This window comes from Aspergillus fijiensis (genome assembly GCF_003184825.1).
Source record: "Aspergillus fijiensis CBS 313.89 unplaced genomic scaffold BO72scaffold_42, whole genome shotgun sequence".
NCBI classification, from domain to species: Eukaryota; Fungi; Ascomycota; class Eurotiomycetes; order Eurotiales; family Aspergillaceae; genus Aspergillus; species Aspergillus fijiensis.
This window is the reverse complement of record NW_024469018.1, coordinates 275,217-297,771: the sequence shown is the minus strand read 5'-3', so window position 1 is coordinate 297,771 and position 22,555 is coordinate 275,217. Positions and strand designations below refer to the sequence as shown.

Sequence of the window (22,555 nt, the reverse complement as noted above, 5' to 3'; positions counted from 1 at the left end):
CGAGACAAATATATATCCCGCACGTCCCACGCAAGCATCCGCATCTCGAAACCCAACCTCATCCTCAGTTTACTGTCAAACATCATGCCAGTCTCCAAATTCGATCCCATCGTCATCATCGGCGCCGGCGTGTTCGGTCTCTCCACGGCCCTCCAACTGGCCACGGAGGGATACACGGACATCTCCGTCTTCGAGCGCGACGACCAGGTTCCTGGGCGCTTCTCCGCCGGATACGACATCAACAAGATCGTGCGCGCCGAATATGAAGACCCGTGGTACACGGAACTGACCCTTGTATGCTCCTCCTGTGCCCCATTACACTCAACCGCGCATCGCATCCATTCTAACCGCAACCACACAAACAGAAAGCCATCGCCGGCTGGAAAACCCCGCTATACGCACCACACTACCACCAAACAGGCTTCCTGCACTGCGTCTCCGGCATCGGCCCGCAGCAAGCAACCCAAACCCTCGAACGCTTCCTCGCCACGATCAAGAACCACCCGCTCTTCGCCAACAAACTCCTCACGATCACCAACCCCACCCAGATCCCACGCGACGTCGCGTGGCAACTGAACGGGCCGCTACCAGGGTGGAAGGGCTACTTCAACCCGCTCGCGGGCTACGCGCACTCGGCCAACGCGCTGCGCGCCGTCTACGAGGCCGCGGCATCCATCGGCGTGAAATTCTTCCTCGGCGCCGAACGCGGCACGATCACCACCCTCCTGCGCGGCGGGGTGGCCACCTCCCCCGGCAAGGTCACGGGCGTGCGCACGCAGTCCGGCCAAGTCCACAGCTGTCGGCTGGTGATCGTGGCCGTCGGCGCCGCGGCCGGCACCCTGCTGCCGGAGATCGGGCCGCAGGTCGTCGCGAAATCCTGGTCCATCGGGCACGTGCGCCTCACGGACGACGAGACCAGCGCCCTCCGCGGCATCCCCGTCACCTACGCCCGCGACCTGGGCTTCCTGTTCGAGCCCGACCCGGCCACCAACCTGCTGAAGATCTGCCCCATGGGCGGCGGCTACATCAACACCGACCCGGCCACGGGCGTGTCGCTGCCGCCAAAGACCCTCCGCGAGAGCGATAATGTGCTTCCGCCCGAGGATGAGGCCCGCATGCGCAAGCTGCTGCAGCACGCGCTGCCGGCGTTGGCGGAGCGGCCGTTCGTGCAGAAGAAGCTGTGCTGGTTCGCGGATACGGCGGACTCGGACTTTATCGTGGATTTCGTGCCCGGGTCCGCGGGGAGTGTGGCGCTTTGCTCTGGGGACTCCGGGCATTTGTTCAAGATGTTGCCGATTGTGGGCGAGTGGGTGGCACAGTTGGTGAAGGAGGGGCAGCAAGGCGAGAAGCGGTGGCGGTGGAAGGGAGCTGTGGGCCAGGACGAGAAGGAGAAGGGGAAGAAGTGGGCGGGCGGGGACGTGAGTTGGCGGTTGGGGGCGACGAGGGAGTTTGCGGAGATCAAGCCGGTTCCCGGGGCGAGGTTGTAAATACATAGGTAGTATTCTTTGGTGTTTGGTTTTTTCTTACTTGTTAATTGATTGGAAAACGAGAAACGGTCGTTGTTCCAGGAAATGACATGACATTGATCACATTTGCATCATCATCATCATCATACATACATAAATACACTTTCACCACGCCCGAAAAAAAATGAAGAAGAAGAAAGAAAACTACGACAAGGCAAGTGTCCAATTCATCCGCCCCAGAATCCCCTGCCAATCCAGCCCACTTGCCGGAGAATCATGCGGATTGAGATCCCGGTACTTCCAGACCGTCTCCATCGCCTCGCGCGCCACACCCACGTTGCTCACGGGCCACGACTGCGTCAGATACGAGAAGTAGGTCAGCACGCGCACGCGCGCCTCGTCCGCCGCCGACAGGCACCCCGCCAGGAACAGCGGCCACATGGGGAACAGCTGCCGCTCCTGGTCCTCGCGGATGACCCGGCCGATACGGTCGAGCAGCCGGCCCAGCAGTTTCTGCAGCGTTGGCTGCGTCAGCGGGATGTCGCAGGCCAGCTGGAGGTAGAGGTCGGCCGCCAGCCGGAAGCACTGGCCGCAGGTGGCCAGGTACTCGCGGTCTTTCGTGGTCGTGGGCGGGGCGGGATATACCTCGGCCAGGGCGTCGAGCTCGCTGCGCAGCTGCATCGCTTGGTGCATCATTGCGCCCTCGGAGGCGAGCGAGCTGGTGCCGCTGGAGCGCAGGTTTTGTTTGTGCGTGACTAGGTCGGTGGCCCGCGCGATGATGTCCAGGAGGCCGAGCGAGCAGCCGATGTGCGGTTGGTAGGTGGTTTTGTGGGCCGTGTCGTGGAGGTAGATGTCCCAGGGGAAAATTTCGGGGGGCAGGTGCTGCGAGGTGGTCGTTTTTGGTGGTGGTGGTGTTGGGGTTTTGGAGAGGGTGGAGGGGTGGTGGTCTGGCGGGGAGGTGGTGGTGGTTGTTGTTGTCTGATGCTGCGGTGGGTTGCAGCCTGTGGTGCGGAAGAAAAGGGCGCGAGACTGGAAATAGCTCTGGGTGAAGAAGAAGATCTCCGGGTCGACGGCCGAGCCGTAGCTGTTGATGATGGCGAAGGCGCCTTGCGCGTGGCGCACCCAGTCCGGGCGACAGCCGCAGGCGATCTCGAGCGAGCATAGGATCAGACACGTCATGAGAGCTTCGTTCACGTCCTCCATCTGTGTGAGGGACTCGCGGAGGAGCTGCAGGGCGAGGGATTTGTAGGAGAGGGAGAGTTGGGCGTAGTTGATGGTGGTCGTCGTCACCGCCTCTTCTGCTCGGCGGTCGTTCGCGCTCATCGAGAGCACAGCGTACCAGAGGGGCTTGCGGCGCGAGCAGAAGGGGATGACGAGCGAGCGGAATTTGTTGCGCGGCTCGTCTTGGAAGACTCGGACTTTGCATATGACCTGCAGATCTGTGGTTGTGAGCTTTCTGTCCTTGATCGTGGTTGTTAGCTGCGCTTGGGTGCAGTTTGCTTACAGTATTGGAATAACTGGGTTTCTAGCTCGCTGCAGTCTATCAGAAGAGCTGTGAAGGGCGAAGGTTCCGTGTTGAGTCTGGTGGGGCAATCGTCTGGTTGATTGTCGCGATCTATACTTTGTTTCGAGGACGGTGTCGGAAGATGGTGATACTGTTCGCATAATAATACATCTGCATCATGGTAGGATACGCTGAGGAATTGCCAACGGTTTCGTCGATTTGGAGAAGATCGGTGTCCTTTGCCTGTGGGAGAATGGTTACTGCTGCTCGGTAGTTCACGGGGATGGGCGGTGCGCATACTGAGAGAGATCTTGAAGCGCAATGGCGCCGGTTGCGTCGTTTCGAACAGATAAGAACAGTCGAATCCTCGGACCTCACAGTTTCTACACGCAGGTCTCTCTTCTGTAGTCGTGTGAGCAAGCGTCAGGGTGAATGAGGGACGGGATCGAGAACCGACCTCCGCAACGGCGTTTCCGTTCTGTAGATTCGGGGACAGGTCAGTGGAGAAAACAATGGGGACGAGTTCAATGGGGTAGCAGGGACCCGTACTCTTGCAATTCAAGCAACCGGTTCGACTTCTGACGCTCATGATTCTGTCGTTCTCAGGGTGTTTCGAGAGGGACAACTTGAAGTAAGCAGGAAGCAGGAAGCAAGAAAAGAGAAGCAGGAAGAAGAGTTGTTTGATGCGGTCTTCGGTTGCTCGTGGCAAAATGCGGGGCGGGATTCTCTTGGTTTCTCACGGCTTTCCCTCTGCTTCATGCGGGGTCTGATGGTCATCAACACTGGCAAGATGAAAGACACTGGAATGCAGAGCAAGGAGGCTGCACGGAAGATGCTGAGATGGGAACAAGTCATTTCAATTCCTCTCCTTCATCATCATCATCATCATCACTCACTTCACTTCACTTGGCGCTTGCGACATGGCTGCACCAACATCGAACCATAACCCTTATCTTATCTGTGACTGAGGAGTTGGATTGACTCTCTTATCAGCTCGATAGGATGCACGAGTTATGCAAGACATGTGCCGGAAGACTCGCCTCTTTCAGTCATGCCCTGGAGTATTCACCGATACCAACAGCGTCACATTCGCAGCGAGGGACTCCTGCTATTTTCCAGAGTCTGTCCATACTTCGAAGAGAGCTCGTCTGAGCAACCGCGTCGATGCCATATGACCATGACTGCGATGCTTCAACCAAGCCTTTCTGATCTCTAATATCCGATACTCTAGTACTCACTACTACATGGGGCTACTGTACTTCCCAACAGAACCCCCTTGGTTCTACCCCTCAAGCTCCCACTGACGGGTTGCAGCGCCGAGTCCTAATCAGTAGTTGCCTGCCCATCGGCTCTTCCTCCGATGATAACCCTGCAGCTGGGTTGTGTTTCAATGCCGTACCGTATCAAACTGCTCTCCAGTACGGTCGATCCGGGGCATGTCACGAGTGGTCAGTGCCTGTCTGGACATGGATGAGACTACTCCGCTGCTCAACGTGCAGCAGGGCCTCGCACACGGGGTCTGATAGCTTAGCAATAGATGGAATTGAGATTATCACCCCCCATCCTTATCAGTCCTAGTCGCTGCAAGCATATCATGTACCCCGCAAACCCTACAAGAGGGCTATAAAGATGGCTGTGGCATGAGGAAGAGTCTGTCTTCGCATCATCACTCCTCTCTACCATCATTGACTATCTCAAGCAATGTCTGCCTCCTTAAGGGCAACCTCCAACCTAGGCACCACAGGCATTGCCGTATTCCGAGCTCCTTTGGCCCTCCGACATCAGCGATATGTCTCCACGCGGTCGTCCATAAGTGGAGAGAGCGTTGCCCCCGTGGTGGCCAACACGCCGGCCGAGGTCAAGAAGGCCGCAGCGTCTGCTTCTGCCCACTCAGTCATTCCGACAGGCGTGCTGCTGCGGTCACTCCTGGTGACGACCGTCTCCTCCCACCCGCTTCTATTAGGGCCCAGCTTATCCATCCTATCTTTTCTCTCCAAGTCCCGCAGCCTTCTGCTGGATGTGGAACGAAACCCACTCATCTACTGGTTCCTACGAAAGACATTCTACGACCACTTCTGTGCGGGAGAGAAGGAAGCCGAGGTGCACCGAACCATCCAGCAGATCAAGAGCACGGGAGTGAAGGGAGTGATCTTGACCTACACGCGGGAGACGGTGCAGGACTCGCGCACGGAGAAGCAACGGTTCGCCAATACGAGAGCCTTGGAGAAGGCTGCATCGACAGAGACCTGCGAGCACATCCAAGCGTGGAGGGAAGATGTCCTCCGCACGGTGGACATGCTTGGCCCGGGAGACTTCCTTGCTCCGAAGTGAGTGTTTCTAGAAATGACCATTGCTAGTTTGGACGAAATACTAACAATGGATCAGACTCACTGGTGCCGGCCCCAAGGTGACGCAGGCCTTTGCCGCAGGCCAGCCCGTCCCCGCCCAGATGGTCGAGGCACTCGACGAAGTGTGCCAGCGCGTGGTAGAGAAGAAAGCCCGGCTGCTGATGGACGCAGAGCAACACGCCTTCCTGGGGGGCATCCATAGCCTGACCCTGGACATGATGCGCAAGTACAATCGCCACGGCAAGGCGGTCATCTACAACACCTTCCAAGCCTACCTCAAAGCCGCCCCGGAACTGATCGCCGCGCACCTGAAGCTCGCCAACGAAGAAGGCTTCACCCTGGGATTGAAGCTCGTCCGCGGCGCCTACATGAGCAGCGATCCGCGACACCTAATCCACGACACGAAGGAGGACACTGACCGGGCCTACGACACGATCGTGCGGGGGATCCTGCAGCAGAACTACAAGGGGTTCGGGGCAACAAAAAACTGCCCGTTCCCCGCCACCGACCTGTTCTTGGCCACGCACAATATCGACAGCGCGGTGGCGGCGCACAACCTGCATGAGGCGCGCGTCCGGGCCAACCTCCCGACGTGCAAGGTTGAGTTCGGGCAGCTGATGGGGATGGCGGACGGGGTGACCTACGGCCTGCTGCAGCTCACGGGCGCGGAACAAGGGGCTGCTCCCCCCCCAGCCGTCTACAAGTGCTTGCACTGGGGCAGTATGAGCGAGTGTCTGAGTTTCCTGCTGCGGAGGGCGGCGGAGAATCGCGATGCGGTGGCCAGGACGATGACCGAGCACGCGGCGCTCAAGGCGGAGGTGAAGCGGAGGATCCGGGCTGGGCTCGGGCGATCTTAGCTATCTACACGGATATTATCAAATAGAATGACTATAACGATTATGACTGTCTATCTTTTGTGACTCGGGAGTGTCTCCACATACCTGGGATAAGTTTGCCCTTACGAGATATCGATGCGGGGAAAGAGGAGTTATGCTTGGTGTCTGTATACTTCAATCTCCAATACCCTCGGATACACCCTCCGTAATGCAGCTGTACCGCAGCGGTATATACTAGTACTAGCGGATCCCAGCAACAGCGGTTAGTCCAGCCGCTCTCCGCTCCGTCCTTCGGGTCTGCATCCGCACACACTCCCAACAACCAACCCATCCTATGCATACAACAATACATACACAATGGACCCCACAAACAATCCCGGTAGCAATCATATTGGCCTCAACACCACCACAACACCAACACAACACCAATACAACACCACGCATCTCTCTCAGACTACAAACTAACCAAATCCAGACCCTCCTCCAAGCCACATACCGACTACACACCTCACATAACTAACTGGTCAACACCCTTATTTAGCACCCGCTAACCCACGACCACCACCCACAGCCACGCCCTCCACCTCGCCGCTCGCCGCCTGCCACGGCCACGGCCACGCAAAGATCTACCACTCCCACCTAACTCCAACTCAACCCACAGGCAAACCCGCTACCAGCCGCGCCGTAGGCCTCGCGGAAAGTGCACCGCTACGCCACCGCCAATGGGCTGCGGTTCGGGCTCTGCTTGGCTCGCTACCCCCTCCTCCCATAGGAGTAGAAGTAGAGGAAATGCAGGTGGGTTCAGGGGGGGCTGCCTCGTCCGATCTGCGCGGAGGGGCCATCGGCCTTGCCGGTTGCGGTGTGGGATGCTGCGGTTCCGCGCGAGGTTTGGGGGGGAGTGGAGCGGGAGGAGGAGGGTCGGGTGACGGGGTATGTATAGTTTGGGAGAGTGGGGGGTTGTTGGGTTGTTGCGGGGAGGGAGGACGGGTGTAGATGGAAGGTGGGAGGGGGGAATAGCAACAGCACCCTGTAGAGAGTTGGATATAGCTACCTCGGCGGAGGATGGAGAGGGAGCAGGCGGTGGTTGAGTCGGGGCCGATGATGGCGATGCGGGCGGAGACAGAGACGGGTCGTTCTGCTGGCGCTGGGTCGATTGCTGCTGCATAGGGATGGAAGCTTATTGTTGATGGTGGGATATGATTAGGTCGGCATTGGGTGTTGTGTTTGTTGCTCTAGGTCGAGGATTGGGCTGCAGGAGTAACTAGTAGGTATAGGTCTACCGCTTCTGCGGGAGTCAACGCTGTTAGTGATGGGTGAGAAGAATAGAGACCCTTTGCAGTGGAGAATCCAGTCTCATTTGGGCTATGGTAGTTATCACGGTTCAGGATGGGATGGTTTTACTTGATCGGATCGCGCGTAGTACAGTACACCACGCCAGTCCCCTCCAAGCCACTATACCCAACTACCTTATCACCACAAACTCCCTCCCTCGCTCCCTCAGCCCAAAGCCACCTACCGCGTCCCATTAACAAACCCCTCCCCCCCCTCCGCCTGCCTCCCCATCAACCCCGCCACCGAAACCGCCTCCCTCATCCCCCGCGCCACCGTGCCCCTCAACCCCCGCTCCTCCAACACCATCAACCCGCCCATCGTACACCCCCCGGGCGACGTCCCCTGATCCCTGAGGAGAGCAGGATGCAGCCCGCCCTCCTGCATCAACGCCGTCGCCCCCCTCAACGCCTGCAGCACCGTGGTCCTTGCATCTCCCCGCGGAAACCCCATCGCCACAGCGCCCTCGATCAGCGCGTCCGCGAACACGGCCACGAACGCCGGCGTCGAGCCCCCCACCGCCGTGAAGGCGGTCATCTGGGCCGGCGGGATGAGCTGCGTCTGGCCCACGGCCGAGAAGATCGTTTGGGTGAGGGTGATGTGTGCGTCGGTGGGGTTGGCTCTGCCCTCGCTGGTATCCGTAGGGGCGCCAGGGGGCACCTCGATCGCGGTGATGCTCTGCCCCACGAGCGCGGCCATGTTGGGCAGGGTGCGGATGATCTGGAGATCGTGGACGTCCGGCACGAGGTTGAAGAGCGCGGACCGGGTCCAGCCTGCGGCGATGCTGATGAGGAATTTGCCGGAGAGGGCGGCGCGGAGGGTCGCGTCGGCGAAGAAGGTGGGGATGTCGGCGGGGTCGATGCAGAGCAGGATCGTGGTGGCTTTTTGGATGGCGGTGAGGTTGGCGTCCGGTCCGTGCAGGATGGTTACCTTGGGGCTGTCTGGGTCGGTGGGCGTGAGGTAGGGGGTGAACAGGTTGGTGAGTTTGGTGTACGAGGTGGCGCTGCGGGTGGTTGCGATGTAGGATTTGGGGAGCGCTGGGGTCGTGCTGGTGCTGGTGCTGGTGCTGGTGCTTGGGGGTGTGGTCTGGGCTTGGGTCTGGGCTTTCAGGAGGCCGTTGAGGATGGCTGTGCCCATGTTTCCTTTGTCGGATGTTAGTTTTTCTCTCAAGGAGCAAGAGGGGAGAGTAAAGGCTTACCGCAGCCGATGACACTGAGCGTTTGCTCGCTGGTTGGGTTGGTCGACATTGTTTCGAGGTGGTTGGATGTAGAGGTTGTGTGCTGTGGCGATAGAAGCGACGGCGAATTGACAAGCTGTGCAACGTGAAATGCAATTGCTTATATACTATGAGAACTGGCGGAAATTGTGAGTGAGAAGCGAAGCGTACGGTCCACATACGTGGATACCTGATATAGTTCGGTTTAAGAGGCTGTTGTTCCTCACGGGAGCTGCTCCGAGCCCAGAGATTGCTGACTGAGCGAGCCAGAGCAGTCCGGGAGCCACTCCGAGTGGCTGCACAAAACCATCACTTTTTGTGGCTACCTACTCAGTATGTTGCAACAGGAAGTGTAGAAGAAAATATTATTACATTCCCAGGCCGGTGGGGCATTATAACACTAAATAGATATAGGTTTGTTGGGGAAAAGTCACATAGATACATGAATAATAGCCAGTAAACCCACGACGGGAAATCAACATCGCGTGAGGTAAGGGAAATCGTGATATGAACACGCAGAATCAAGCATGGTTGTCCTGAGCAGGACTTGGGTTCGTCGAAAGTGACGAGTATGGTTTGGTGCAATTTGTTCACCGTATGGCCAGTTCGTTGGCTTGTCTATGACGTGGTACGTGTTGCCAACAGTTGTACAAGAGGGTAGAGAATATGTCCTTCTCATGGCTTTGCCATGATGGTAGAGCCTATCATGGCCGATGGCGTTGATCCTGTCGGGTCGGGTTGTACAGAGCAGGCCAGGTTCGAATGAGTAAAGTACATTAGCCATGTTCATGGCTTCGGTTCCCGCTCGAGAAGAGCTCAGCCTGGATGGCTGTTCCTTGTGGGTTTGCGATTCTCGGTCTAATAGCCGAGTCAATACTGGCATCTAACGCAGTCGCCAGGTCGACATCAGGCGCCCAGTCGCCTGATTCATCGTCTTGAGCAGCAAGCGCCGCGCCGAGCACGCGTCGAATATATGGATCCGAAGGGCCAACTTAAAGAGACGGGTCGGTCTTCCATGTACCTATCAGAGTGTTAGTCATCCTGAGTGACAGGTACGAAAAAGCAACCGCAACTGACCTCCGAAATTATGTTTGACGAATGCCATCGGGTCGTCGATATCTCCTGCATTCATCTGGTGCACACCCGGACTGAAACTCGTAATAGGTAGTACCACCACGTCCCCCACCTTCTTGTACCCTTCCAAATTGGTAAAGTCCTCGTAAGTGACATTCAAGGTAGAACCCGGCTCAATGTTGAAGTACTCGGGATCATTGAAGTACCGGAAGACAGCGTCGGTCCAGGCCCCCGGTCCCGTGAACTCCATGATCGTCTTATCCATCTTTCCGACTTTCAAGATTCCCGCCTTCTTCATTCGCAGCGCCTCCTCGGTGATGTAGGTGACAATGTCCCGGAAGATCGGGTGGCCCGGTTTGGCCTGGATAGTCCACTGGCAGAACTGGATTCGGCGCGCATACCAGTCGTGCCAGTCGGGACGGTCTGGATCCGCCTCAATCCCGACGACAGCTCCGACGGTCGTCAGATCCAGCTCCGAAGGCAGCCAGTCCGACGCGGGCTTCAACGCCGTTGTGTCAATGTCGCTGTAGATCCCGCCCCGCGCCAGAAGAATGAGATACCGGAAGAAGTCGGCCTTGAGGACAGGCAAAGGCATGGATTCAAAGGCCTCGTATACGTCCGGCACCGATCCATAAAGATACTTGATCAAATGTCGCAAAGTATCGTCGGGGATGACCTCATGAACAAACCCCGGGTGGAGCTCGGTCCAGCTGGCCTCGGGGTCACGCAGTTCCTCCGAGAAAAACATCGACTCGGGAGTGTACTTCCATGTCTGCCAAATGTATGCGGGGAATTTGCCGTTGAGATCGTAGGGAAAGTGATAACGCAAGCGGTCGCGCAATGGGGCGCTCGGAGGAGGGGAGAGGGGTTGTTGCTTATTGCTGTCCGGCTTCTGCTCCTGGGGCTGGTCATTCGTTATTTGGCCATCGTCGTAGGCCTTCGCGGCGGAGGCGGGCACCGGCGGCGACACGGACGGGGAGGAATGCGAAGATCGGAAAAAGACGATGAAGGTGATCAGTAACACGGCCGCAAAAAGCGACTTGCGAAAAGTGAGCATCGTGGCGCAAATAGGGGGGAGGTAATGTTGTTGTAGTCGGCTAAATCCGGGCTACCGTTGACAGCTCCAGGAATTTCCCCAGATGTTTTTTTTTATTTCCCACTTTCGCAGGCTTCCCCGAGACAATGTCAATCGTCAATCTTGGTCCAAGGTCAATTGGTGTCTCTTCCACGGAACTGTCCCCGATTGTGCATATCCGTAGGCCGTAAGTGTCCCGGCAAAAAGGGCTGTCGTCGTCAGAAAGGCGTCAGAGCGAACGGGTGCGATGGATTGCGCGTTCGCTGAAAAGGCCGACAGAGAACGATGAGTGAACTAGGGCTCTTGCAACCGTGCCATGGGGGCGACAAAGAAGATAAGATATTTGAAAAGAGACCGGTCAATCCAGACAGGCGTCGGTTGTACGACACCAGCGCGGGAAAAATAAAAGAGAACTGATTCAATGTTTGAAGAGGGGAGGGAGTTAAGTTGTTTGGTGTTGGTCGGTGGAGCCCGCGGATTCGGGAGTGACGACGGCCTTTTTGGTGGCGTCAAATTGTCAATTCTTCCCGATCAACATCCCTACACATACTTGAGTACATCCAGGCATCGGCACATCCCATGCACCAGAGACGCGGCCAGCTGGCTCTTGGTTGCTTCTTATAGGTCTGTCTTCCTTTTGTCTTCGTGTCTTTTCACAAGGAAATCCAAGCCCAGGGGGGGAAAACATAAGTGCCTGCAACCTCAACCTCAACCTCAACCTTGGTGCTATCGACTTCTGCCTGCAACGGGAAGATGATCGTCCCTCTCGTTCTTTCCCACGAACTACTCGAGTAAATTATTCTACCGTGATTTCATTCATGGAACAGGTCAGGTCGTCGGGTGTACCTGATTATCGAGCAGTTTGAGGTTGCAACACTCTCCTGTTTCTCCTGTTTCTCCTTGTTTCCCCACAGCACAATCGGTTTGCACCGCCGTTTTCGGCCCTACCGTCAGATCCACCTGCGATCGCAAGGCTGCCTGTCGGATGTCCAAAGGCTCCAGACTCCAGACCACATTTTAAGGTTACGCTCGGGGTTTGAATCAACGGGGGATATCTTCAGTCCTGATGATGATCAACTATGGAACGTCTAAGATCCGAGAGTGACAAGAATATCCCCGGTCGCATTGAACGTGGTGGAAGGCATACGGGAAGGGGTTGCGTCACCCTCCAGCAAGCCGCGTCATGGATCCGACTTGGCTTCGGCGCTTGTCTGGCCCTGCCCTTCGGCTGTAAAGGAAACAAGCCTTCAGCTGCAGCTGGTGTACTCCGGAATATGTCTGAGTGTGTGATTGCTGGCTGTCACTCCCGCTTCCTCTTCCCCCTTCTTCCCGCTTCATGTGCTCGGTATTTCCTCCATCCACAATCTCCTATTCACAATCACCAACTCACGGGCAATTGACAAATTGAAAATGACTCAATCACCGCAATGCTTAATAAGGAATCTCGTCAAGACGCTTGTCCTTCTACAACCGTCTCGAGTCTCAGATTGCCACAGGCCTTATCTCGAGCTTTTCGCTACAATTGAAATTTACGGGACAGTACCGCTTTTTACAATACACGTGGGAGCATTCTCGGCCTGAGAGTGGCTGATGAAAGCTACCCGACCCGATAGTTACTGAAAGCGGTACACAGGCTGTAGCCACGGAAAAGTCTCTTACCAGATCTCATGAATGAAAGATAATGAACAACACTGGAAAGTCAACCCTGGATGAGAACCTCTCGATCATGGTTGCTTGAATGCTACGGTACCTGATCAGCGTCATTCCACAACGTCATTGACCTTGAGCACAAGACACTCTGTGCTATGTCCAAATGTCCTTTGTCCTCAACACATGCTCCGAGTGTGATTGTCTTTGCACCTGAGCTGGCTGTAAACGCGAAAACAGTCAGCTCAGCGCTGATTCAAGGACAATGGTCAATTGAGCGTTAGCAATGGTCCAGCAATGGCTGGCCTATACTTCAGTAGTCAACATGCACATGCTCCCAGGCACAAATTCCTTATACAGAAGAAAAGACCTCATCATGATCCCGGTGGCGGCTGATCTAATCAATGCGCTCATCCCTTGAGTCAAAGCGGATGCTTAGCCCGCGGCTGCAAGAGACGACTGGCTAACATGAAGTACTACCGAGTAGATCCCGGGGTCCAGAAGTGGCTGTTCAATCCGGCCAACTGACGTCTTGGAAATGGTCAGCCAGTTCCTTTCGCTATGCTGACGCCAATTTGCGTGCTTGCCTTAGATTACCATCAGCGCTGCGATTCTCTGTCTGAAACGGGACCCCGCGTTGCGAAACACCGTAGTCTTTTCTAATTAAAACTCCATCTGAGTGTGCTATAAACCTGAATAGCAGTATCTGGTTCAGCTACCGTTGCATACGCACATGAATGGTACCCTGGTACGATCGATCATACCCTCCGGCTAGCCGGGGCATGGTGAGAAACATAGGCGGAAATGGAGACACAACAGAGAACGAGAGGGATCTGGAGCCTGTTCGGGGCGCCCGCAAAGCCAAGCTCCCGATCTACACAACCTGAATCCGGTGCAGAGAAGGGTATATCTGTACTGAAGTCACCCGACAGTGCATCGTCGTCAGATTCCTCCGCCAGGGGCCCGAGACCCTGGACGCGGGGTAAGATCCTGACAGTGTCGATCTTAGCCTTCTTCGCGTTGGCGATAATCGTCATCGCCATCACGGTTCCCATAGTCTTGGTGAAGAGGAACAAATCCCATGATGATCCCAGCTATCACAACGCAGCAAACCAACCGATTCAGGTCCTCTCGGACTTTCCAGATCCTGGGCTACTCCATGTGAACAGCACCTGGTATACCTACGGCACCAATGCAGTCAAGAACAACTCCGAAGTGCCTCATGTACCCGTCGCGACGTCCAGGGACTTCAGCTCGTGGAAGCTGCTCGACGGCCACGATGCCATGCCCTCGTTGAGTGGCTGGGAGACAGACATCAATCACTACGCCCCGGACGTGATCCAGCGCGTACGTACCACATCTACTGCCACCATCCCCCAACACCCAAGCCCCCAGCAACTTACTAACCGGACGTGAACTCAGGACGACGGACGATACGTCCTCTACTACTCCGGCGAACTCAAAGACTGGGTCTACCACCACTGCGTCGGCGTCGCCGTCACCAACGGCACGAACCCGCTGGGCCCCTACGTGCCGCAGCGCAAACCGCTGGCCTGCCCGCGCGACCAAGGCGGCGCGATCGACCCGTCGCCCTTCCGCGACGTCGACGGCAAGCTCTACGTCGTCTACAAAGCGGACGCCAACAGCATCGGGCACGGCGGCGACTGCAACAACGGCAAGAAGCCCGTGCTGCCCGTCCCCATCCTCCTGCAGGAGCTCGAGGCCGACGGCGTGACCCCCGTCGGCGACCCGGACCAGATCCTCCAGAACGACAAGAGCGACGGCCCGCTGGTCGAGGCGCCCAACCTCCTGCGCACCGCCCAGGGCATCTACTACCTGTTCTTCTCCTCCCACTGCTTCACCTCCCCGAAGTACGACGTCAAGTACGCCTACGCCACGTCGCTGAAGGGGCCCTACACCCGCGCGGACCGGGCGCTGTTCAAGACCGGCGACTTCGGGCTCAAGTCGCCCGGTGGCGCAACCGTTTCGCGGGACGGCACGCGGATCGTGTTTCATGCGAACTGTGGCAAGTTGCGGTGTTTGCATGCGGCGGCTATCGCGATTCATGCCAATTCGACCATTACCCCTGCTTCACTTTATTTCGGAAGGACGGCCGGCGCATTTGTGCAGATCACCTGTAATGTGTTACGATTCACGGATCATCAGCATGGAACTGAGGGCTCTTATGTAAGAGCAAGTGTGTAGATAAGCTGTAGCCATGGTCACTGTACACTCGAAGATACGAAGCAACGTCTTGACGACTCTATCAACGATCTTTACTGTATTCATTCAATACCGTCTGTACAGCACTATATAAGGATACTAAACCACGGACCGTCTCTAATGCATGCCCTTCCACATCATGTCGTAAGAAGAAAAGGAAATCAACGAGCAGACTTGCATGGCCCTCAGATTAGCTCTCAGGTTCTCACTGATTTCCAGGCTTGATTTTGTAGACGCAACACGACGTGTCACGAGTCAGCCGGATACCATACAACTTTGGCTTTTGGGTAAATTCCTCGTCACCGGGCCATGGTCTGTCTACTGAAGTGGTTCGTGAGCTGGATTTGGTAAAGGGAGTGATAAATGATAGTTGAGTAAGTGCGGTCTGGAAGAATGTGAAGGGTGTTCATCTACTCTGTATGCCACCTGAACCAGGTCGAGTCATATGCCATCGTACTGCATCATGTGCGGGAGGCCTAGGACTTTATGCTGTGTCAGTGTCAGGGTGGTGGTCTTGTTAGATGCCAGTTGCTTGAAGCAGGTGGGGTGTCATTGAGGCCCTGTAGGATTTTCTTAGTTATGGATGTGGTGGTGAGTGCCGCGCCTTGATCAGATTGAAAACTACTATTGAATATTCCTTCGTCATCGGCAGATGCTCGACGTCGTTACCTTTGATAGGCGAACAGGCGGAGCAAGTGATGTAGCCTCAGAGTGCTTGATGGTTTGTCATCATTTCGGCGGGCAAGAGAGTGGTAGAGGGATGTTGCGATTTGTTGTTTGAAGTAAGGGGTAGGGGAGCAGTATCATATGGCTGGGTGGACAGGAGATGGGTCAAGGTGGTTAGCTGCCTCAGTTTTACATGGAGCATGACGAATGGTCGAACGGAATGCGGGAGGTTTTCCGGCTGTATTTATATCCTCGCCATTTGTGATGGTGCTGGGGTGCTGAAATGAAGAAGGGGATGCTTCTTGCGGTTGGTATTCGGTTTCGGAGATTCGAACATCGACTGGGTTCCTGCGCCTTCGTGATATCATATGGGTGTGGTGTTCAGGGTGTTCGTGGTCAACCGTCACGTGTTGGTGACCAGGGATGTATGTCTCTTGAAGCATGATATAACAGTAGCTTTCTTGGATGATAATCTGAGATGGTGTCTTAAATCTTCGAACCATGTTTACCTCGTTGGAAGTCATTGTTCTAGCCGAGGTCAAGAACTGGACAAATATGCAAGGAGTGGTGTCGGCTCCGGGCCCCACTGCTATCTCTTTTCAGTTGGCTCGGGCCTATTTGTTGCTTTCGCTTGTCTCTGCTTTGTCTCTGGCCTCCTTGGATGCCGTTCGTCTGTTGTCTGAGGGCTCTTGCTGGGGCGAGTCTGGTGGCTCTGGCTGGCTGGCTGGCTGGCTGGCTCTGACTCTCTAGCTCTGGCTCTCTAGCTCTAGCTCTCTAGCTCTGGCTCTCTGGCTCTGGCTCTTAAGCTCTGGCTATTTGGTTTTGTCTCTGTGGCTCTGGCTCACTGGCTCTGGCCTGTCTGGTGGCACTGGCTGTCTGGCTCAGGCACAGGCTGTTAGGCTCTTGCTCCGGCTCTTTAGCTCTGGCTGTTTGGTTTTTTCTGGTGGCTCTGGCTCTGTAGCTCAGGCTCAGGCTCTCTAGCTCTGGCTCTGGCCTCACTGGCTCTGGCCTCACTGGCTCTGGCCTCACTGGCTCTGGCCTCACTGGCTCTGGCCTCACTGGCTCTGGCCTGTCTCCGGCTTTCGCCTCAAACCTGGCTCTTGCAGGCCCATCTGTGGCTCTTACTGGCCGATCTGTGACCCCGGTGGGGTTAACAGTAGCAGTCCTCCTGTTAGAATTCGCGAAATCTCGCTAAGAAATCACGAGTCGCGGGCTCTTCCCCAACCGGCATTTCTTCAGTTTGGGGGTCTAGCCACGGGAAGGTCTAGGGACATAGCCTTTTGCTTTTCCCCCTTCTCCCCTGCGCTGACCTCGGATAATTTGGGCCGGTCTTCCCGGACTTTGGTGGTTCGGTGGTGCCTATATGCCGGCGTTTCTCTTCAAAAGCACTCGGCATCTGGCATCCTCCAAATTGCGCCGCTGGGCAGCAGTATTCTTGTAGAGGGTAGGGTGGTATACACGATGTTGACACGTCGTTGACCAAGATAGACCGCGACAATAGCAGCCGTATCGTTTCGATGTGTCTGAGACAGGAGTTCGCTAGTTTGAGTAACGACACTCCTGCTCAGGGGCAACACCTTATGGAGTATAATGGTTCTTGAGAAAGTCACCGGTCTGTCAAGACGTGGTAGCCTCTTCAAATCTTCGCATGCAGCGCACATCCTATCAGAAATATAGCAAGAACATTAATCCAATGCTGGGGAGAAGACAAACAAACCTATACATGGGAAAAGAAACACCACAAGGCGAGACTTCCACCAATCCCTTAGATCTCTGTTCAATTTCTCAATCACTCACACTTTTAGACAGATGTCTTCTTCCATTCCAGAGTTCCTAAAAAGATGAAGTCCACTGCCCGGACCTAGGTATAATGGTCCCTTGGAAAAGGTGTCATGAGATAAAGCTCTTTGTGTGGTGTTCTCGTCATCGGGATGGTGGAAATCTTGCTTGTGGGTTGGAAATTCGCAGCGAGGTTGCTTGAGAGGAGGATTGGTTCTTATTGAATAGAAATGAAATTGCTGCACTGGGTGTTCTCATGAAAACACTGTTCCAGGCTTCATGGATGATCAACCGCGTCGGGGAGTTGGTTGGGTGTTGCGGAGACGCGCGCCCGCGGGCAGAGAAAGTCATCGCGGAAGCACGTGACTTATGTCAGATTTGCGGCGAGCGGTTTCTCCACTCGAGCTTCAAGTTTGCCTTGGAACTACGTAACATTTCGCAAAGGGGACCTTTGTCGTTGAAATCTGGGTTGTCTAGGTTAGTGTATCACTCCATCACTACTCATGGATAAACCCGCAACTTGTCCAATGCGATCTTGATCTGATGCGACGGATCTTTCTCTTTTCTGACTCTCTGCTATAGTTTGCGACACTAGTCGGCACATACCTATACCTACCCACCTACACGGGAAACTCCGAGACCAACCCATAGAGGTACAATTGCAAAGATGTCATCCTGGCTTCAGCGCCAGGGTAGCTCCCATCAGTCGCAGCTGGCTGCTACGGCCGTACTCTCGGGCGCCGCAGTCGCTGGCGTCATTCTCGGCTACCAAGCGCTTCGGCGGAAAGAAGCCGTCCAGCAGCTCAAGGCCTCGATCCCAAGTATCGACGAACAACATCACGCAGAGAAGGTACATTCACTCCAAAGAATACTGCAACTTCTGAAGCTAATTGATTCTGGTCGTTCAAAAGCTCACAGATTATGGAGTCTCCGCCGCCACGCAACTGAGCAAAGAAGACGAGCGCAGCGCCGCTCTCGCCCGTCGAGCACAAGAAGGCGATTACGATGACGGTATGCCACGGGTTAACCCCGGACGGAGTCAAAAGCTTCCTCGTTGCTAACGAGCTTCATCCGTGATTAGACCTCATCCTCGAACAGCTCGCCCGGAACCGCGTCTTCCTGACGGACGAGGGCCTCGCGAAGCTCCGATCCTCCTACATCGTGGTCGTCGGCTGCGGCGGGGTGGGCTCGCACGCGGTGGCCGCGCTGGCGCGCTCGGGCGTGTCCAAGATCCGGCTGATTGACTTCGACCAGGTGACGCTCTCGTCGCTGAACCGGCACGCGCTGGCGACGCTGGCGGACGTGGGCACGCCCAAGGTGCACTGCATCCGCAAACGCCTGGAGCAGATCGTGCCGTGGGTGAAATTCGACTGCCGCAACGAGCTGTTCGGCGGATCGGTGGCCGAGAAGCTGCTGGCGCCGTGGGCGCAGAACGACGGCGACAAGGGCCGCAAGCCGGACTTCGTGCTCGACTGCATCGACAACATCACCTCCAAGGTGGAGCTGCTGCACTACTGCCACACCCAGGGGATCCCCGTCATCTCCGCCATGGGCGCCGGCTGCAAGTCGGACCCGACCCGCGTGACGGTTGGGGACATCTCGCACAGCACGGACGACCCGCTGTCGCGCAGCACGCGCCGCCGCCTCAAGCTCCTCGGCGTGACGACCGGCATCCCCGTGGTGTTTTCGACGGAAAAGCCCGGCCCCGGGAAGGCGACCCTGCTGCCCCTGGCCGAGGAGGAGTTCTCCAAGGGCCAGGTGGGCGAGCTAAGCGTGCTGCCGGACTTCCGCGCGCGCATCCTGCCCGTGCTGGGCACCATGCCCGCCGTCTTCGGCTACACTCTCGCCAACCACGTCATCTGCGCCATCGCCGGCTACCCGCAGGACTACAGTATCGGCGGCAAGGGCCGCGAGAAGCTGTACGACGGCGTCCTGGCCGCCCTGCAAGGCACCCACGAGCGTCTGGCCCGCGCCGAGTACGGGCCCACCCTCGTCGGCCTGCGGTTGCCCGTCAGCAAGGATGATGTCGGCTACCTGGTCGACGAGATTTGGCGCGGCAAGAGCGCCGTCAGCGGTCTCCCCAGTCGCGTCTGCCTGGTGCCATGGGAGCGGCCGCCGCGCGGCTTCGCCCCGGACCCGGAGTGGATGCAGCAGGGCCAGACCTATGTGCCTGTCGAGATGAAGAACCTGGTCTGCATGACCAAGGATGAGGCTACCCGCCATGAGAAGGAGGTTCTGCTCGGGGGCAAGACGCTCGAGGAACTGTACGATGAAAAGACGATCGAGATGGTGCGGAAGCGCCAGAAGGAGATCGATTTCTACGAACAATATCGGTGAGCTCGAGCTTTCATCATTTGGCCACGATTTTGATGCGCTTCCGCTCATGTGTATCACCACGAATTCGATTTTTGTATATGTGTGATAGATTAGATTCTGTATAGCGAGTGGGTAAATATTGATTGATTCTTACATGAGACGATACTGTTATGATCTCAAGTTAGGATTGGCAAGCAATTAGGCTTAATGTGGCCGCGTAGGAAGATAAGTATCATCCAAGCCTGCCCTGTAACCAGGTTCTAGTCTTGCGCCACTCAAGCTCCGTGTGTTTTACAAAGAGGGTCGGATGACTGCCACTGGCATAAGTGAAACATACCTGAAGGCTTCAATGCCCGCTCCATCAGCTCGACTGCCGGAACAGCTCCCGCTGCTTCGAGGCATTGCATTGCCGATGAGTCAATGAGCTCGAGGGCTGTGAGCGCATTTCGATTGACTCCGACGGCCAAAGATGTGCACATCCAGGTGTTTGTGGGGGAGAAGAGCGTGAAGAAGTGATACTCCCGCTAGGCTACCGCTAGAGATGGTGATCCGGATGGTAGAAGACATGACGATGGGTGGGGACTATGTGGTCCTTTGTTCGAGTGCGAGCGTGTGTGGCGGCGATTATGATGCTGACAATGTATGAGGAAGCATGGTCGAGCCCGCTTCCTTTCCCCAACATTTCAAGGGCATCAAGACTGTCATCATTTAGCGCCGTGAGCTTTGATTGTCCAAGAACTTGTAAGACATGGACCTGTGATGCAGGTCAGTGCATTTGTGACTATCTCATCCCGGCGTGAGGCGCGGAATACTCGATTGCAATTAATCGTCCGACTAGTATGATCAATCAAGCATATACTTCATACCACAAAGGTCCTTTAATTGTCTAGGTCAATGCGTGTAAGCCTGATTAAATGATAATTGAGAACAGGCACGCAAAGGATCAAGGCCGTTACAGTAGAAGCCAACATCCGACACAGTCGGTTATGGCGGAGTAAGATATAGATAGCAGCGGACTAGCCGGAAGGGGCATAGACCGGGGTCTGGTCCCTTTGGCGGCAGGACCAAGGCACTAAGCCCCACCAGGAATAGCGGGCCACGGGACCCGCGGTCGAATCCCATTGAAGCAAGGCGTCGCCCGACACTTGTGTTCCACCCATAAACCCGTACGTACCTTTAACTCACTTCCCCAACGAGGCTGACGATCCTCTCCAACCATCAAACCCATACCCACAACCCACCCCCCCTCCTCTCCCCTACATTCTACTCTCTATGACCTCGTAAATTTCTGTCGCATCTTCCCTCCTACCCACTAGACCTGCATTCATGTGTTTTTGTCATAGAAAATCCTTGACTCCCTTGAGATCCAGTGTCTAGAAGCCAGCCCAACCACCCCCGACCGCCGCCCATCACATCACATCGCATCAACCGACCGACCGCCCCATCACCAACCATGACATCCACCCATCACCATCCCCACTACCACCACCACGACACCGAAAGTCTCGACTACTCCTCCGACGGCTCCGACGATGTGCCCTTCCTCCAGAACGCGCTGAATCCCACCCGCCGGGTCAAACGATACACGCGCCCATTGATCGACTACGTGCGCAACGAATGGCAATCCAACACCAAGTACTCGTCGGGGTCGTCGCCCGACCGCTCCGACACGCCCCGATGGGTGCAGATGGTCCTGTCCATCGTCACGGCCCCGCGCTTCCGGCGCTATGCGATCATCTACACCACACTGTTTCTGTCCTGTCTGCTGGGCTGGGAGTTCGTGCTGTCGCCGCGGTTGCAGGAGCACTCGGAGTTGACCAAGTCGCTGGACCCGAACTCGAAGGAGACGGTGGGCGGGTGGTACGGGACCAATGCGCTGCCGAGCTTCGAGGGCGTCCTGCAGCTGAAGACGTTGGATTCGTCGCTGCTGCCGGCGAAGGAGACGCCCAAGGCGGGCGCGGAGAGCACAAGACGGTTGATTGTGGTGGGGGACGTGCATGGGTGCCGGATGGAGTGTGCGTATTGTCCTTCCACAAAACTACTATTCCTGTTGTTTCGAACAGTAGGTGGCTAATCTTTTTCACCGATTCAAACAGTGGAACGCCTCCTCGAAGAAGTCACCTTCAATGACAAGACCGACCACCTCATCTTCACCGGCGACCTGATCAGCAAGGGCCCCGACAGTCCCGGCGTGGTCGACCTGGCCCGGAAACACGCCGCCTCCTGCGTGCGCGGCAACCACGAAGATCGCGTGCTGCTGGTGCGCCAAGAACTCGCGGAGATGGACGCCATGACGGACACGTCGGGCGACGAGTACATGGACGGGCTGTCGACGTCCGGCGCCCAAAGAGATCTCCAAATGGCCCGCAACCTCACCGACGAGCAGGCGGAGTGGCTCGACGCATGTCCCGTGATCCTGAACGTCGGCCACATCCCCACGATGGGCCAGGTCGCCGTGGTGCATGGCGGGCTGGTCCCCGGGGTGGATTACGACAAGCAGGATCCGTTCAGCGTGATGAACATGCTGACGATCGATCTGGACACCCATCTCCCGAGTTCCAGTCGCGACGGGAAGAAGTGGACCAAGGTATGTCCATACATAATCCTCTTTCCCACAACCCCCCCAAGCAGGTGTTGGCTGACCGTTTGAACGCAGTTCTTCAACAAACACCAATCTCTCACCTACAAATCCACCAAGCACGCCGACGCCCAGGCCACCGACTCCCAGGCCACGACCGTCATCTACGGCCACGACTCCAAGTCCTCCCTCAGCATCAACACCTACACCAAGGGTCTGGACTCGGGCTGCGTCAAGGGCGGGGAGCTGACCGCCTTGGTCATCGCCGACGGCGGCGACCAGAAAGTCATCCAGGTCCGGTGTAACAACTATCTGGAGAAGTAGACTGTTCTTGGTGCCAAGTGTCTGTTTCTGGGCGATGATCTTTCTATTTCTTTATATATACATACATGATTCTTCTGCTGGTCTGGAGAGGATGTATCAATGGCTTTCTTTTTTTCCGGGTTGATTGGGTAACTTATGCATATGCATGTGCACGGCGTTCTTCTGAGGTGCGTG

General features: G+C 56.2%; 9 protein-coding genes across 9 annotated transcripts; 6 read left to right on the top strand and 3 right to left on the bottom strand.

Annotated features, from left to right (window-relative positions):
• Positions 1-84: 84 nt before the first annotated feature.
• On the top strand, positions 85-1,487 carry BO72DRAFT_498547 (NAD(P)/FAD-dependent oxidoreductase; the record flags this gene model as incomplete). Its single annotated transcript, XM_040948782.1, has 2 exons — positions 85-294; positions 366-1,487. 2 exons carry the CDS (start codon positions 85-87, stop codon positions 1,485-1,487), a joined length of 1,332 nt encoding a protein of 443 aa, XP_040799099.1.
• Positions 1,488-1,604: 117 nt separating this feature from the next.
• BO72DRAFT_487809 (Zn(II)2Cys6 transcription factor) lies at positions 1,605-3,742 on the bottom strand. The gene is made up of 5 exons (XM_040948000.1): positions 3,520-3,742; positions 3,428-3,448; positions 3,271-3,372; positions 2,971-3,213; positions 1,605-2,905 (listed from the first exon to the last, which is right to left on the bottom strand). The coding sequence occupies exons 1-5, from the start codon at positions 3,557-3,559 to the stop codon at positions 1,671-1,673; spliced, it is 1,641 nt and encodes a 546-aa protein (XP_040799098.1). The 5' UTR covers positions 3,560-3,742; the 3' UTR covers positions 1,605-1,670.
• A 929-nt stretch (positions 3,743-4,671) lies between these two features.
• On the top strand, positions 4,672-6,175 carry BO72DRAFT_383356 (FAD-linked oxidoreductase; the record flags this gene model as incomplete). The annotated part of the gene is made up of 2 exons (XM_040941508.1): positions 4,672-5,297; positions 5,356-6,175. 2 exons carry the CDS (start codon positions 4,672-4,674, stop codon positions 6,173-6,175), a joined length of 1,446 nt encoding a protein of 481 aa, XP_040799097.1.
• Positions 6,176-7,666: 1,491 nt separating this feature from the next.
• Positions 7,667-8,872, bottom strand: BO72DRAFT_434039 (pyrroline-5-carboxylate reductase family protein; the record flags this gene model as incomplete). The annotated part of the gene is made up of 2 exons (XM_040943224.1): positions 8,682-8,872; positions 7,667-8,625 (listed from the first exon to the last, which is right to left on the bottom strand). The coding sequence occupies exons 1-2, from the start codon at positions 8,728-8,730 to the stop codon at positions 7,667-7,669; spliced, it is 1,008 nt and encodes a 335-aa protein (XP_040799096.1). The 5' UTR covers positions 8,731-8,872.
• An 819-nt stretch (positions 8,873-9,691) lies between these two features.
• Positions 9,692-10,830, bottom strand: BO72DRAFT_383462 (glycosyltransferase family 32 protein; the record flags this gene model as incomplete). Its single annotated transcript, XM_040941512.1, has 2 exons — positions 9,692-9,720; positions 9,777-10,830. The coding sequence occupies 2 exons, from the start codon at positions 10,828-10,830 to the stop codon at positions 9,692-9,694; spliced, it is 1,083 nt and encodes a 360-aa protein (XP_040799095.1).
• Positions 10,831-11,050: 220 nt separating this feature from the next.
• BO72DRAFT_186930 (uncharacterized protein) lies at positions 11,051-13,209 on the top strand. Its single transcript, XM_040939506.1, has 2 exons — positions 11,051-11,472; positions 12,983-13,209. The coding sequence occupies exons 1-2, from the start codon at positions 11,270-11,272 to the stop codon at positions 13,116-13,118; spliced, it is 339 nt and encodes a 112-aa protein (XP_040799094.1). The 5' UTR covers positions 11,051-11,269; the 3' UTR covers positions 13,119-13,209.
• Positions 13,210-13,299: 90 nt separating this feature from the next.
• On the top strand, positions 13,300-14,700 carry BO72DRAFT_383457 (glycoside hydrolase family 43 protein; the record flags this gene model as incomplete). Its single annotated transcript, XM_040941511.1, has 2 exons — positions 13,300-13,842; positions 13,918-14,700. The coding sequence occupies 2 exons, from the start codon at positions 13,300-13,302 to the stop codon at positions 14,698-14,700; spliced, it is 1,326 nt and encodes a 441-aa protein (XP_040799093.1).
• A 1,185-nt stretch (positions 14,701-15,885) lies between these two features.
• On the top strand, positions 15,886-16,523 carry BO72DRAFT_498541 (uncharacterized protein; the record flags this gene model as incomplete). The annotated part of the gene is made up of 3 exons (XM_040948781.1): positions 15,886-16,050; positions 16,135-16,312; positions 16,366-16,523. 3 exons carry the CDS (start codon positions 15,886-15,888, stop codon positions 16,521-16,523), a joined length of 501 nt encoding a protein of 166 aa, XP_040799092.1.
• A 1,307-nt stretch (positions 16,524-17,830) lies between these two features.
• Positions 17,831-22,381, top strand: BO72DRAFT_470412 (uncharacterized protein; the record flags this gene model as incomplete). Its single annotated transcript, XM_040947030.1, has 6 exons — positions 17,831-18,013; positions 18,075-18,185; positions 18,307-19,452; positions 21,029-21,494; positions 21,576-22,066; positions 22,136-22,381. The coding sequence occupies 6 exons, from the start codon at positions 17,831-17,833 to the stop codon at positions 22,379-22,381; spliced, it is 2,643 nt and encodes an 880-aa protein (XP_040799091.1).
• Between the last annotated feature and the right edge of the window lie 174 nt (positions 22,382-22,555).